General features: G+C 31.0%; 2 protein-coding genes across 4 annotated transcripts in view; one reads left to right on the top strand and one right to left on the bottom strand.

The window, feature by feature from the left end:
• The window catches only part of LOC108746577, a 61,970-nt gene extending 60,415 nt beyond the window's left edge, over positions 1-1,555 (top strand). For all 3 annotated transcript variants that reach the window (XM_018483434.1, XM_018483435.1, XM_018483436.1), the window contains exon 4: positions 1,245-1,555. In XM_018483434.1, coding sequence (XP_018338936.1) covers positions 1,245-1,505 — 261 coding nt within the window. In that variant the 3' untranslated portion in view covers positions 1,506-1,555. The remainder of the gene's footprint in view (positions 1-1,244) is intronic.
• Positions 1,556-6,961: 5,406 nt separating this feature from the next.
• On the bottom strand, positions 6,962-13,677 carry LOC108746576 (TBC1 domain family member 10A-like). Its single transcript, XM_018483433.1, has 5 exons — positions 13,390-13,677; positions 9,624-9,789; positions 8,965-9,532; positions 7,884-8,153; positions 6,962-7,398 (listed from the first exon to the last, which is right to left on the bottom strand). The coding sequence occupies exons 2-5, from the start codon at positions 9,770-9,772 to the stop codon at positions 7,294-7,296; spliced, it is 1,092 nt and encodes a 363-aa protein (XP_018338935.1). The 5' UTR covers positions 9,773-9,789; positions 13,390-13,677; the 3' UTR covers positions 6,962-7,293.
• Positions 13,678-14,655: the final 978 nt, after the last annotated feature.

The following is a 14,655-nucleotide window of genomic DNA, read 5'->3' as shown; positions in this document are numbered from 1 at the left end:
TTAGTAAAATATATAGCTTTACCTGATTTTCTAAAATAATTTTGATAAAGGATGCTAAAAGTAAACGATTTTTTAGTTGTGCATGTTATTTCAACGGATAATATAAGAAATTTATTTATTTATTTCATATAAATTCGTTGTTTAAATTAAAAAGTAACATAAATGTACCCTGTAGGCACATTATATTATTTAGTATTATAAGTAATATTTTAAGAACATTTTAGTAAAATTATATAATATTAAATATATTCTCGAAATATTAATGGATGGTTACATGTGTCTCCTTCTAATAATATTATGATTATTAAATATGATTATTTAATATAATTATTATAGTAAAAGTAACATTATTTAATGTTACTGTAATATTGTATAAATATTAAAAAATATTATAATGACATTTATTTTAATTTGTAAAACTACTACATCTGTTCAATATAAGTATACGTTTAAAGACTGAAAATGATTTGACAATTGTAGAACTGGATATGTACTTAAAATTACGCCGAAATGTTTTTTTAGCGCAAGATACAACAGATTGATAAGAACTTTTCGTTACTGAATTGTGAATTCTAATTGCACTGAAATAAAAATAATTAATATTTATAAATATTGTTATAATACTTTAGGGATATTATGGATAAAATACAGGATGTCCCATTTTAATGTCCCACCCTAAATAACATTTTTATTTTTGATCTTAGAACAAAATATTTCAGACAAAAGTTGTATGGCTTTGAGGGGAATATAAGATGGTATCATCAGTTTGACCTTGAATAGTTGTTTGAAGGTCACATAAAGGTTACTTTCAATTTCTTAAATGGAATCCGTTACTTCTGCACATTTTTGTTGATCATCTCGAGAGCTTTCCAAAACCTATAATAAAATATTTTTTCATTAAGTACTTCTCGAATTATACGGCTCGAATGTTACAGTACCGCCGGCATTAGCAAGGTGCCTGATTGACGGCTAAAATCTCTTGAATGTTGTTTAGAATCATATCCTAAATAACATTTGTCGAGATTAAATGTTATGTGGTCATTGAAGATTGTTTTATTTTCATTTTCTTATTTTCATTTTTGCGCTAGAAATTCATTTTTATGTAATGATTCTGAACAGCATTCAAGAGCGCTGATGAAGAGTGATACTCGAAACGTTTACATTCTTAAAAAATTAGATTAGCTTTTTTGCTTGTCATATCTAGCCTTTTCTTGTTCAATGTATTGATTCACATCATTTTACAGATCATTCCAATGTACGCAGCTATGGAAACCACAGAGAGTACTCAGAAGCAGCTTATGAATCCACTCTTCGTAGCGATCGGCACATTCATTAGCATGGCACTTCTATTTATGATGGGTGTATTGTTTTTACCGAAACTGCCACACTTGGAACTTTTCAACGCACGATTAGTCGACAACGATGACTTTTTGCGTTTAACAACATTTGTAATGAATGCCATAAACGAACACAACCGCTGGCAGAATTTCAACACAACTAGCTGAGAGTACATAAAGTCTAAAGTACTGCATTCTTACATTAGAGATGCAAAATATTATCGAATGTATATTTTGTGTAAAATATTTATTGAACTACAATCGATAAAAGAAAAGAATTGCAAAAGAAATATTTATTGTATAATAGGAATGGGCTAAATGGTTATTTTTTATTAACGGTTATAATAATTACCTTACTTCAAAATAACCATTGATTACCATATATTATTTAAAAACAACCATGATATTTAAACAATTATCGGTTATTTTTTATAATACCCGATATCCTAGTCAGTAGTCACATTTTTTAATTATTTCTCATTATTTAAGCCGTTTAAGAAATCTATTTTGAAATATTTCATTATTTAAAATATTTGTGCAAACAAATAAATATAAAGTATTAAGTTTTATGCACAAAGATTGGCTGCAGCGGACTCGATACTAGTTGAGTGGGCGCTCGCTATTATTGGTATATTCTTTTACATCAGCATTTTAGATTTGGAAGAATATATCAATAGCAGCGAGCGGTCATTCAATTATTGAATCCGCTGAACGCAGCTAATGATGTCAACTTAGTAATAGCTGCGTTCAGCAGAAAAAGCAGCTTTGCAGATGTTGTAAAATTCTTTAATATGATTGGTCTTGCCCTTAGTTCCTCACTGGATCTAAATATACGTATATAAACCAATCATATCTAAGAATTTTAATATCTAAATCAATATTACATACTTCCGTTTTTTGTCATATGACAAATTTTTTAGGCGTGTTACTTGGTTACAAGACAGAGAAGATCTCGAATCTCTTTGTCCTATAACCAAACAGGGGTCCTATTCTTGAACATATACGAATAATTTTTGCAAACGAAAATGAGTTTCTCAACTGTAATTGATTGTATACGGAATGTTATTCCATATTTGCATATCGTATACGGAATTTTTCAAGCGGGTTTTATTCAAGAATAGGACCCTCAGGGCCCCTATTCTTGAAAAGAAACATATACAAAAGTCTAGGAAAATATATAGTACCTGTTACATATACTTAGTATTTCTCTAGATTTTCGTATACGTTTCTCTTTAAGGGTAATATTTCATTTATGCATTTTTGTCGCACGACAAATTTTTCAAGCCTGTTGATTGGCTATGGGATAGAGAGATCCGAAGATCTCTCTGTTCTGTACACGTTTGTCACGACAAAAACATACAAATGAAATAGCACCCCAAGAAGAGGAGTCTTTGAGTTTGAAAAATTTGTTGTACGACAAAAAACGAACGCATGTAAAAGCTATTCTAATGGTCGTATCATAGCGTCGGAAGCGTCGTAAGCATCATGCGATTTTAAAATTGAAGCATCGGATTGGCTAATGCAATAAGCTTGTGACTTACGATGTCTATGATACGACTAATGTAGAATGGCCTTATTATTGGCCTAATACAACGATAGCGCCGATAGTACTTCTACTGGCAAAAAAAATAAATAGTAAGATCTTAAACATTACTATTTACCTTTTATACTATTTACTTTTTATTTATAAAATTTAAAATTTGAAAATAACCGTTTAAATCCGATAACGTTATTTTTCAAACTTGATAACGGTTACTAAAGTTATTTCTCAATAACGGTTATTTAATAATAGATAATGAAATAACGCCCATCACTACTGTATAAACTAATACGAAATACTAATACGAAACTATACGAAAGTGTATTGTAAAGACTCTTATGTTATTGTAACCCTATAGGCGCAAAATATTAGAGATGTTATATAAATATTAAAAAATGTTATATATTATAAATAGAATGTTATATAAATATTATATAAAAAAATTAAAATAAGTTATTATAATATTTTGAGAATATTGTATATTTTTTAATGTTAGAACATTTTATGGATGTTATATGTCCACTTGTATAAATATCATTGGTATATTTCTTTTAATCTGAAATATTATTAAAATATTTATTAATATTAATTATTTTTATTTTAATGCAGTTTGAATTCTATAATCTAGTAACAAAAATGTTTTATCAGTTTATGATGCGTCTTGTGCTTAAATAACGTTTCGGTGTGATTTTAGGTCCAGTTCTACAACCGCATACCAAACTATTTTCGTCTTTAAAAATATTAGGTTGTTCGGAAAGTAATTTCGTTTTTTCTTATGAAAATGAAAGACGATTTTCAATCAGACGCGTTTCAAATGATCATGAACGGTCGAATTCGATAAATTTAATCTCTCAGCGATCTCACGAGTTGTTATTCGCCGGTTTGCATCAATTAATGCCTTTATTGTGTCTTCATCAGCTTCAATTGGCCTTCCAGAACGTGGTGCATCTTCAACATCAAAATTGCCGGATCGAAATTTTGCAAACCAGTTTTGGCACTGGCGTTCTGTCAATACATCTTCTCTATACACATCGGATAATTTTTTTCTTGCTTAAACAGCATTTTTATCTTTTCGATAGTAAAAAAGTAAAATATGTCGAAAATGCTGCTTTTCACTTTCATATTTGATAGGGCACCAACCAAAAACTACTGCGTAGAATCAATCGAACTTTTTTCACAAGCAAGCCTTGCTATATCAGCTGTCAAAATATATAATGATTATGCAGCTTAAGTGTGAAGTTGGCTGTGAAAAATACAATTAAGTCCTCTGTTGGGAAAAAACGAAATTACTTTCCGAACAACCCAATATATTGTATATTTAAACTGAACCGATGTAACAGTTTTATAAATTAAAGTAAATATTGTCATAATTTTTAATGTTTATAATATTACAATATTATTAACATTAAATAATGTTACTTTTAATAATCATATAATACAATATTATCAGGAGTGGACATATAACTATTCATTAATATTTCAAGAATATATCCTTGAAGCTTCCATGGGTGCTTTCTATATAAAGATGCATTTCACGGGTTTTCTCCGTGTCCAGATCCATTCTTGGAATGCCAACGTTTCGTGAATCTTGCAGTCTACTTCATCAGGGCGAGGAGCAGCCTGATACTGAGCTGTTCCTCTGTGGACCGTTCCTTTTATATTACGCTACTTGTTGAAGTGATGAGGGGAAAAATGAGAATTATGGGTATGGGGAGGGGGGGAGAGGGTGGGAAAAATTGGTCGGTCTTCAATAACCGGGAGAATGGTTTTCCATATTTTATTGTATTTGTTGTAGCCATTATGTCTATTTAGATTGTTAAGGTGTTTTTGTATCTCTATGGCTTATCTATATTTTCTTGGAAAGTATGATATAATGTTGGCTATTGTGGTCGTTTTGTCAAACAGTATTTGATGTCCTGTTTCGATGTTCTATTCTGATAATGCTGACTGCGTGATGTGTTTTAGCCTGACATCACGTTGGTGTTCTTTTATCCGTAGGTTGATCCCATTCTCCCAGTTTCTCTAATGTATACTTGCCTGCAGGATCAAGGTATTCTGTATACTCCTATGGAGCTGAGTGGAGGTCTTTAGGATTTCTTAAGATTTGTCCTATCTTTTGGGTTGGTTTGAAGATAGTTCGGATATATTGTGTTTGTTTAATATCCTGCCAGTCCGATCTATTGTTCCTTTGACATACGGGAGAATGGATAGAACCTTTTCGTCTGGTTGTGTATCACAGACCGTTGTCTTATAGTACACAAACCAAACATGCCCCTCAGACCAATTGCAGCGCCATCACTCTCCGATGTACAACTTATCCCGCTTCACAAACACTTCACAACCCCTCACTGGAAAATCCGAATCACACCAAATCAACGGACTTCATAAAAAAGATCCAAAAAATCCGACTACATTCCACAGACCTGCTTGTAAGTTTCGATGTAGAATCCCTTTTCACACAAGTCCCAATAAAAAATACATTAAACATAATAAAGGCTTCATGAAGTCCCCTCCGATCTCATCTCGCTAATAGAACACTGCTTATCATTTACTTCTTCTATAAAAACCAATTTTATGAATAAACTTTAGAAGCGGCAATGGGCAATCTCCTATTTCTCCTGTAATCGCCAACATCTTTATAGAGCATTTTGAGAAAGAGGTCTTTAGAAAAACACCCAAAAAAAACCAGGAGTTTGGTTCCGTTATGTAGGTGACACATTCGTGATATGGAGACTCAGCAGAATCGAACTCTCTAAATTCTTTATTTTCCTCAACAATCAACATCTAAATATCCACTTCACTATAGACATAAAAGAAAACGGAAAACTCCTCTTCCTAGATGTTCTTGTCTTTGAGATAGCTGACGGTAGCTTAGGCCATTAAGTGTACAGAAAATCAACACATACAGATAGATATCTACATGCCGAATCGTACCACCACCCAGCACAAAAACAGTCTGCAATCAACTCATTTGTACGCAAAGCTTTCACCATCTTTGACAAAGAACATCTACAGACAGAACTCAATCACTTAAAATTAGCCTTACAGAAAAACGGATACGACAAAAAAGACATAATCAAAACAATCAATAAACGTGCAAACAAGACAAAAGTCTCTGACACACAACCAGACGAAAAGATCCTATCCCATATGTCAAAGGAACAACAGATCGATATTAAACAAACACAATATCCGAACTATCTTTAAACCACCCAAAAAATAGGACAAATCTTAAGAAATCTTAAAGATCAGACTTCCACTCTGCTCCGCAGGAGTATACAAAATACCTTGTTCCTGCGGGCAAGTATACATTGAAGAATAATAGCAACCTACGAATAAAAAAACATCAACGTGATGTCAAACTAAAACATGTCATGCAGTCAGCATTATCAGAACACAACATCAAAACAGGACAATCAAATACTATTTGACAAAACGACCACAATAACCAATTATATCATACTTCGAAGAAAGTATACAGAAGCCATAGATACAAAAACAATCTAAATAAAGATAATGGCTACAACATGAATAAAATATGGAGAACTATTCTCCCGGTTATTGAAGACCGACCAATTTTCTCCACCTCTTCCCCCCCCCCCTCCCCAATTCTCTTCTTTTTCCTCACCACTCCAACAAGTAGCGTAATATAAAAGGAACGGCCCGAAGGAACAGCTCAGTATCAAGCTGCTTCTCGCTCTGATGAAGACTGCAAGGTTCATGAAACGTTGGCGTTTCAAAAATGGATCTGGACACGGAGGAAACCCGCAAAACGCATAATCTTTATATTTCAAGAATATATTATTTAATATTAAATAAAATTATACTTATAAGAAATTATATTATTATAAGCATTAAGATCTAATCTAAAATTAAATTCATTCAATCAGTAAGGATTAATATAAGATAAAATCGGCATTAACGAAAAATAATATTTATTTAGTATAACATTATTATATACTATACTTTTATTTTAAAAATACAAATTTTTGTACATAAATGATAATATTAATCATAAAGATAATCAATTAAAAATATATTAATGAGAAAATACTAAATAATTAAGTAGTACTACATGAACCTGCAAATGTATTGTGCTCTTTTTTTTAATAGACTACGTACTGATAATGAAGATTAATAACGAAGGAAATAGATGTAAATAATGCACTCCAGCTGCTCAGAGAATATGGATATGTATACGTATGTGTGCACAAAGTATATGGAACTTTCTATTTTGAGAATATATGTACCTATCCATTTTTTATCATATCCATCGATTTTACAATACGAAAAAATTCTAACAAATTACGAAATCTATACAGTATCAGAAGAACAGAAAGGAAGGCACACGTTGGGATGCTACACGTTAAAATGTTGTCATATTTCGTCCCATATCTTCATCTAACTACTTAATCATCAGTCAGTTCGATTGGCAGTTTCCTTCTCCGCCGCTTTTCTTTTCAACATTTGCCTCTGATGCTCATATTCAAAATCCTCTTCGCTCAAATTCAACCTCTGAATCTGCAACATTAAGAAAGTTACAGATAATATATAATTATTTTATCTTATTTATAAAACATAAAAGTTACGTTAAAATCTCATAATTTTAACCCTTAATGCATGATTATGAAAACAACACTGATAAATTCAACCCAATTTAATTGCTTGTATAATAATTTTTATAAAAATAAATATATTGTAAAAGACATGTTTTTCAATCAAGATGCTAGACGTTAAGAAACATAATAGTAAATTATGTATCTTCATAAAAAAAAGAAGTTATAAGCAATCGAAAAAGTATTGCAAAAGTATTTGCCATACCGAAAAAATGTTTGAGTTAAAATAAAAATCTTTGAAAAAAATGTAAAGAAATTGAATTAGAAATAAATTTACCAATTTTCTATAATCATTATAAATTTAACGTAATTGTATAATAATTTATTAAAAATTATTGTTTATAATAAATGTAATTTTTTAATATTCATATTTGCGTAAAAAGTGTGCACCTGATAAACCAAGACCTCTTCCTCCATGATATGTTGGGGTGGGTTTCTCAGCACTTGGAGGGTTTCGTATGTCGTTGGACAACATTTGATAAGAGAAGTGCGACCTAGACTACCTTTCAGTAGTATCAGACCTACTTTGAAGATCACTTTTACGCCCTCGCAAAGGAACATATCCCATATACGCAAAATACTTTCCCATGGCAATGTTCGCGTGTACACGCATAAAAACCATTCCGTCATGTATAAGATTGGTTCCATTTTTTGTTTTTTCTAAAATAGTAAATACAATCACAATTAAATCCCTAACTAATTTATGATCAGTTTATAATAATTTAAAAAAAAAAAGAAATTTTATTCTAAAATTCTTATTTACATTGTTCGAAAAACATAAAAATTTTATTTACAACTGCAGAGTTGTTTTAAAAAAAAATATAAATCCACATATCATTAAAATTAATTTTTAATTTGTTTTTCTAAAACAATCAATATAGTTATTAGGTTAAGTAAAAAGTCATCGCGTATTTTTTAGCTCAAAGTTGTATATACAATATCTTCGTCAATAATGAATGAAATTCAAATTTAAAAAAAGGGTTTTAAAGCTTGAAATCTCTACTTTTAAAAGCTTATCACATTTTTTAAGTTTATATGAGTTTGATAATTTTTACATACCAAAAACTACGAGCTGAAAAAGACGAAAAATTTTCTTCTCACTTTGTGGATTTGTAACGTGTCCAAAACGAATTTGAGAAAATTTTCGATTACCTATCGTGAAAGCTTGATACTTTCCCTACAAAATCGTTTTTTTTTAATATTCCTACGACTTTTGATTACTGAGTTATCGCGGATTAAATAAAAGAATTATTTTGACTTTAATTGCTCATAACTCCATTAAAAATTGTCGTATCGTATAATTTAAAAAAGAGATTTTTAAAGCTGAAACTTTACTCTATCAAGATATATTTATATTGTTGGTAAGAAAATAATTGCGGTTTTTACTGATAGATGTCTTTTAAAAAAACGCGATGACTTCTTACTTAACCTAATATATAGAAAATTTACATAAAAATTTATATGTACTAACTAAGTGCTTATACGCAATGGGCGAGACTCTCTTCAAAAGAGCGAAGAGAATATCTCCATCGCGCAGCAACGTTTCCATGCCTTGACTGTAATAGCCGATGAGATATTTGTCGCATATCGCAACGAGGCACCAAAATGCTTGCACTGCCGGCATATGCATCAGCAAAAATGCAGCAATAGGCGCTTGAGCTTGGCAGTAGCCCACTTTGCTGTTCAGAATGGAGTATGCCTTCAGAACTTGGAACAGTTCCTGCTGTCCAGGTGCATTCTCGACAAACATTTCATGATGTGGAAACTGACGATGGAGATCCTTCTTGATGTCCTCTATGTATTTGGGATCACCGGGCCGTTTTATTAATTCTTCATATAAATTTGGATTCTCGTTCATTAAAAGCTGACCACCACATAAGTTTAGCCAGGCGCGTAGTCTCACAGAAGGTGGTATACCCTTACGGCATCTCTTGCGAACTTTATGGTAATTTGTGGTCATAAAAAGACTCCAATTGTTCAGCATCTGTATCCATTTTCTCTCCCTCCGCAATATCACATCAGGTGGTATAGATTGTTTCCTATTTCATAAAGTTATAATATTACAAATTTTATTTTATTTTATTAAAACACTTATTGTAATTTTATCATGCTAAAAAGAGATTAAATTACCTTTCTGGACTGTATTGTGAACCGCCTAGAAATCCATGGCGATCAGGTACGGTAGAGATTACCGAGCCTTGATATATACTACTGGCCTCTGACTCCGTTTCCCCATTCAACTCTTCCTCATCGTTGCGTGATACAACCGAAGCTGCCATAGCATCTTCCTACTCCTCTAAAAAATATTGCTTGTTATATAATATAAATAGTATACAGTATTAAAAAAAGTATGGAGCAAAAAAATGTGCAATGTAAATTTCGTAATTTCATTTTTTAATAAAGATATCAATGTTTTTTAATATGTTATTCAGAAACACTACTAAAACTTATGTGTAAAAGAAAATAAATAAAAGAAATTTGTATACAAACTTTTTTCAAAAATTATATATTTTATTAAATTTCTTTTCCTTTTGTTTATATCTGTAGAAAAACTTTTAAATCAATAAAAAAAACAATTATAACTTAAAAGTATATTACTGACATTTATTGTTAATTGTAAGTTAGGACCCTTGTAAGTTTTGATTACAGTGTTACATCTCTGTGCAGCATACTATCAATCAATTTGTCCATCATAGAGTAAAAAATTATCAATTTCAAAAATATCGATTTTTTTTGTCATAAAAATATTTCTAATATATCATAACGTGTGGCAAAAGATATATAAAAATTTATTATACTATTGAACAACATGGACAATTATATGAACAAAATAAAGTTTCACATTGTTTTACTTGGTACTTTATATAAAATAAATACAAACGCCAATATGTAAATGTTAAAGTCACAGAAAATTAGAGATTTATTTTAAATCAACTGAATAAAAAATTATATAACAATTATATAATTGAATCTCTTTAAATTTACAATTGTTATTAATAAAATATTAATTTTTAATATAAACGCGGTCTAGATTAAAGCGTCAAAAGCAAGAATAAAACTCGTATATACGTAATATTCTGAAATGTGATATTTCATATACACATCCCAAATATGGCATGTATATCTCGCCATGGGGTAGAATTTCAATTGAAAGGCGGAGGAAGCAAAAATTTACCTTTTCACGAAACTTATTAAAATATACAATATTTAATATTAAAGCTAATCTTTGAGGAATTTCTTAATATTTCTTTTTTCAACTTTTTTCTTCTCTCAAGTTCTTTTCTATCGTTTTTGTGTACAGACATGTTAGTTAACTACAATTAGATTTTCATTTTTTCGCAATAGACTAAAAGAAGCTTTCATAATGCTCATATGTATGATTGGACTAAGGAAATATATACAAGATATGTTTCATTACTGGGAAGAAAGTTTTTAATACTTCTGCTAATTCTTTAAATTCATCTTTTTTAATCTTTTATCCTTCAAAAGAATGTGTGTGTGTATTTAAACACACACACACACACACACACACACACACACACACACACACACACACACATATAGTTTATTTTGAAAATTATGTAATCAAATTATAATAATCAGAAGAACTGTGTGCCTCCTATTTGAAATTTTCTAATATCATATCCAATCTAATAAAAGAGTATAGTACTAATAATAAAAAAATCAGTAAGAAGTAAGTTTTCTCATTAGAAAATCGTTGCGTTATGCCTATTTCCGTCAATGTAGATCAACTTTAATCGCGAATCAACGTACTCTTGATCTTTTTCTAATTTTTAGAACTAGAGAAAAACGAAAAGTAAGTTGAACCAAAATTATTCTATTACTATGTTTACAATTTACGTCGAAGTTATGACATCAACGTTATGCTGGCCAATTATAGTTATTTTTCTAAAGAATGGAATGACTGTGATTAGCCAGTTTCCTAATATCGCTATTATAACTTCGGCGTAAATTAAGCCGTGTAAAAGTAATTTATTATACATTGGTAAAAATGGCAATAGTAAATTAAACTATATTAGACCAGTATTCATAGTCGAGTCTTATTTCAAGATCGTCTTAAGTAAATCTTAAGACGCTAATGCAGCTTCCTGATTAGTTTGTGACTTCTTAAGACCGTACTTAAGCCTTAGAATAGTTCTACACATGATAGAAGAAGAAGTCTTCTTCCATGGTTCTACAGTAAATTGAGTTACTATAGAAATGTCTAATTTTTTAGTATAATAAAGTTGAAGTTACTTAATGTGTACAAAATTCTAGATTAGATTATCAATAAAATAAAAAAAAATGTTGAAAATGTAACTTTTAATAAATAACCTAGTGACAGATAAGGATCGGAAGTGTTTCTTTGACTAATTGCACATAAACATTATCATAGATATTAAAAATGAGATTATAATAGTTTAAAAAATTACAATTGTAATGGTCACAAAAAAAGTAATAAGTTATCGAACATTCTGGAAAGATATTTAATGTTGAAATAACAAAATATTAAATTCCCACAAGAAAAAATGTACAAGAAATCAACTTGTTTTTATTTCATTACTTTTGAATACTAAACATCATTAATTTCATACTATTTCAGTAAAATATACATGTAGTTTTAATATTTTATCCAAATTATGTAGATATATTTGTGATTTTGGGTGGACCCTGGTGAGACATATCAAATTTTCGGCACTTTACTGTAGAAGTACCTTAGAGAATTTAAGTAAAGAATTATCAGCGATCTTTTTGTTTAATTCCTTACTGAATCTAAATATATTAGCAATCATATTAAAGACTTTTCCAACAGTTGCAAAACTGCTTTCTCTGCTGAATACTCAGCCAATAATTTTCATAATTTAATCATGATGGAAGTAATATACTTATATTATACTTATATTATATTCAGGGTTGGGCAATTTAGAGCTGCGAGTAGTTTCTTACATATAAGTAATATAAGTAAATATAAGTATTATATGGTATAAAAACTATGTATATGTTATATTTAATACATACCAACCCTGCTTATATTATATCATATCACATCATATCATATCATATATTATATTATACTTATATTCTACTTCCATCATGAATTTAATTATTTCTTCCTGCCAAATTTGAGAGAAATGAGGGAGAGAGCTTTCACTGTATGCTCATGTATCTCTCCACAAACAGTACAAGTACATCAGACATATGATAGCTCTAGTATCCGATTATCTCGCTATTTACAATTTATCAGATTCGCACATATGCAAAATAAACATCTATTAGTCTGTCAAGAATATATCTCGCATTGTTTTATTTGATCATCATTCGATCATCACAGCAATCAAGAATCCACGCAGAGAGAGAGAGAGAGGGGGGGAGGAAGAGAGACCCTATCTCATAAACCTCATCTCATAAACATACAGGAAGCATAACGTGATAGTTTTATGGCTCGCCATAGCAATTAATCACGATACCTTTACGATATCGGCAAAATAGTAGAAGGAAAGAGAAAGGACAACGCGGGACTTTTTCTTTTTAGACTTTTGGAGTGAGAAAAAAGTGTGTAACAGAAATGCGGCAATCGGTATCCGATTGGACGAGTTAGAGTCTGAGCACAAGAATTGTCGTAACACTTAGAGACTTAAGTTGTGACGTAAGTAACGCACAAGCTTGATGTATGACATACGACTATTTGCCGTCTCTTGGAGACACGGTAATAAGTTGTACGTCATACGTGAAAGCTTGTGCGTTAGTTACGTCTACAACTTAAGTCGAAGTAAGTGCTACGACAATTCTTGTGCTCAGTCCCTCAGATTACTCCAGATAGCGACAAATACAACTGTGAAGATTACGCACGCTACTGTGGGTACAACTTTCACATGGCGACGACAGTCGGACTTACCGTAAATTTTCGCCGAATTTGACATTTCAAAGTGTCGCGGATACACCGACATCTCACCCAACAACTCACTGACCACTGTTGCTCAGCTCATTGACACTGTTAGTACTATGGTGGCTATGATTGTGTACATACATACAACAATACAGTTTCTCTAATAAATTTGGCCCTATAAGGCGAAATTTAAAGGTGCCTTTTCATGCTGACGCTCGACGCACATTTTCAGCGTCAAAATAAATCACGCGATCAAAATTAATGCTTGATATTCACCATTAACGAGATACTGTTAAAGACTGTCAATCCTGGGCAAATTTTCGGCGATATAAAAAGGGCCCTAAGGGGTAATTGAAGAATGCTGATATTATCGACAATTAATATAAATTTGCTATTATTAACATAAATATTTGGTTCATACATTATTAAATTCATGATTTTTTATTACATAAATGTTCCATAAATAAATATATATACTTGTAAAACTATAATATTCTATATTGCAGAAAAATTATAATTTTTTCTCTGCAGTTATCATCTCTGTTGATAATCAAACTTTGATGATAGCACTGAAATCACAATTTTAAAGAAAAATCGAGTATTAAATGCATAAATATGTTCTAAATGCGAAACGAGTTCTAAATGCATAAATATGTTCATTAAACTAATAAATCATAAAATTAGTACAATATTTTCAGTTTTTTTATTTTTTAATTCTTAATTACTTCAATATTCACAAGGACGCCAACTCCCGTAAGGATGTCGGTCTTTAATAATATCTCGTCGGTGTATTCGTCAATTTCTATCATGTGACTTATTTTGATGCGAAAATGAGCGTCTAGAGGAAAAAACACCTTAAAAGTGGAATGCCAAAATTATAGAGTATCCTCTCTACAACATGAATCTACCAATCACCACGTACTTGCGCGAACGCAGTTGCGCATGCTAACCTATCGAAGGCCGGTATTTATAGTCAATTCTTAAGGGCTATTCTACATTGATCGTATAGTAGTGTCGGAAACGTCATAAGCATCATGCGACTTTAAAATTAAAGCATCGGATTAGCTAAAGTAATAATCTTATGACTTGCGACGTCTACGATACGACCAATTACTATGTTTTACACGGCACGCTTTACGCCGAAGTTATAACATCGATGTTATGAAACTCGCCAACCACAGTCATTCCATTCTTCAGAAGAATAGCTATGATTGGCTAGTTTCATAACATCATGTTATAACTTCGGCATAATAGCTTCTGCACGCGGAAACGCTT

Source organism: Trachymyrmex septentrionalis, unplaced genomic scaffold (assembly GCF_001594115.1).
Source record: "Trachymyrmex septentrionalis isolate Tsep2-gDNA-1 unplaced genomic scaffold, Tsep1.0 scaffold179, whole genome shotgun sequence".
Lineage (NCBI taxonomy): Eukaryota > Metazoa > Arthropoda > Insecta > Hymenoptera > Formicidae > Trachymyrmex > Trachymyrmex septentrionalis.
Note: the sequence above shows the minus strand (reverse complement) of the source record. Positions and strands in the feature narration are given on the sequence as shown.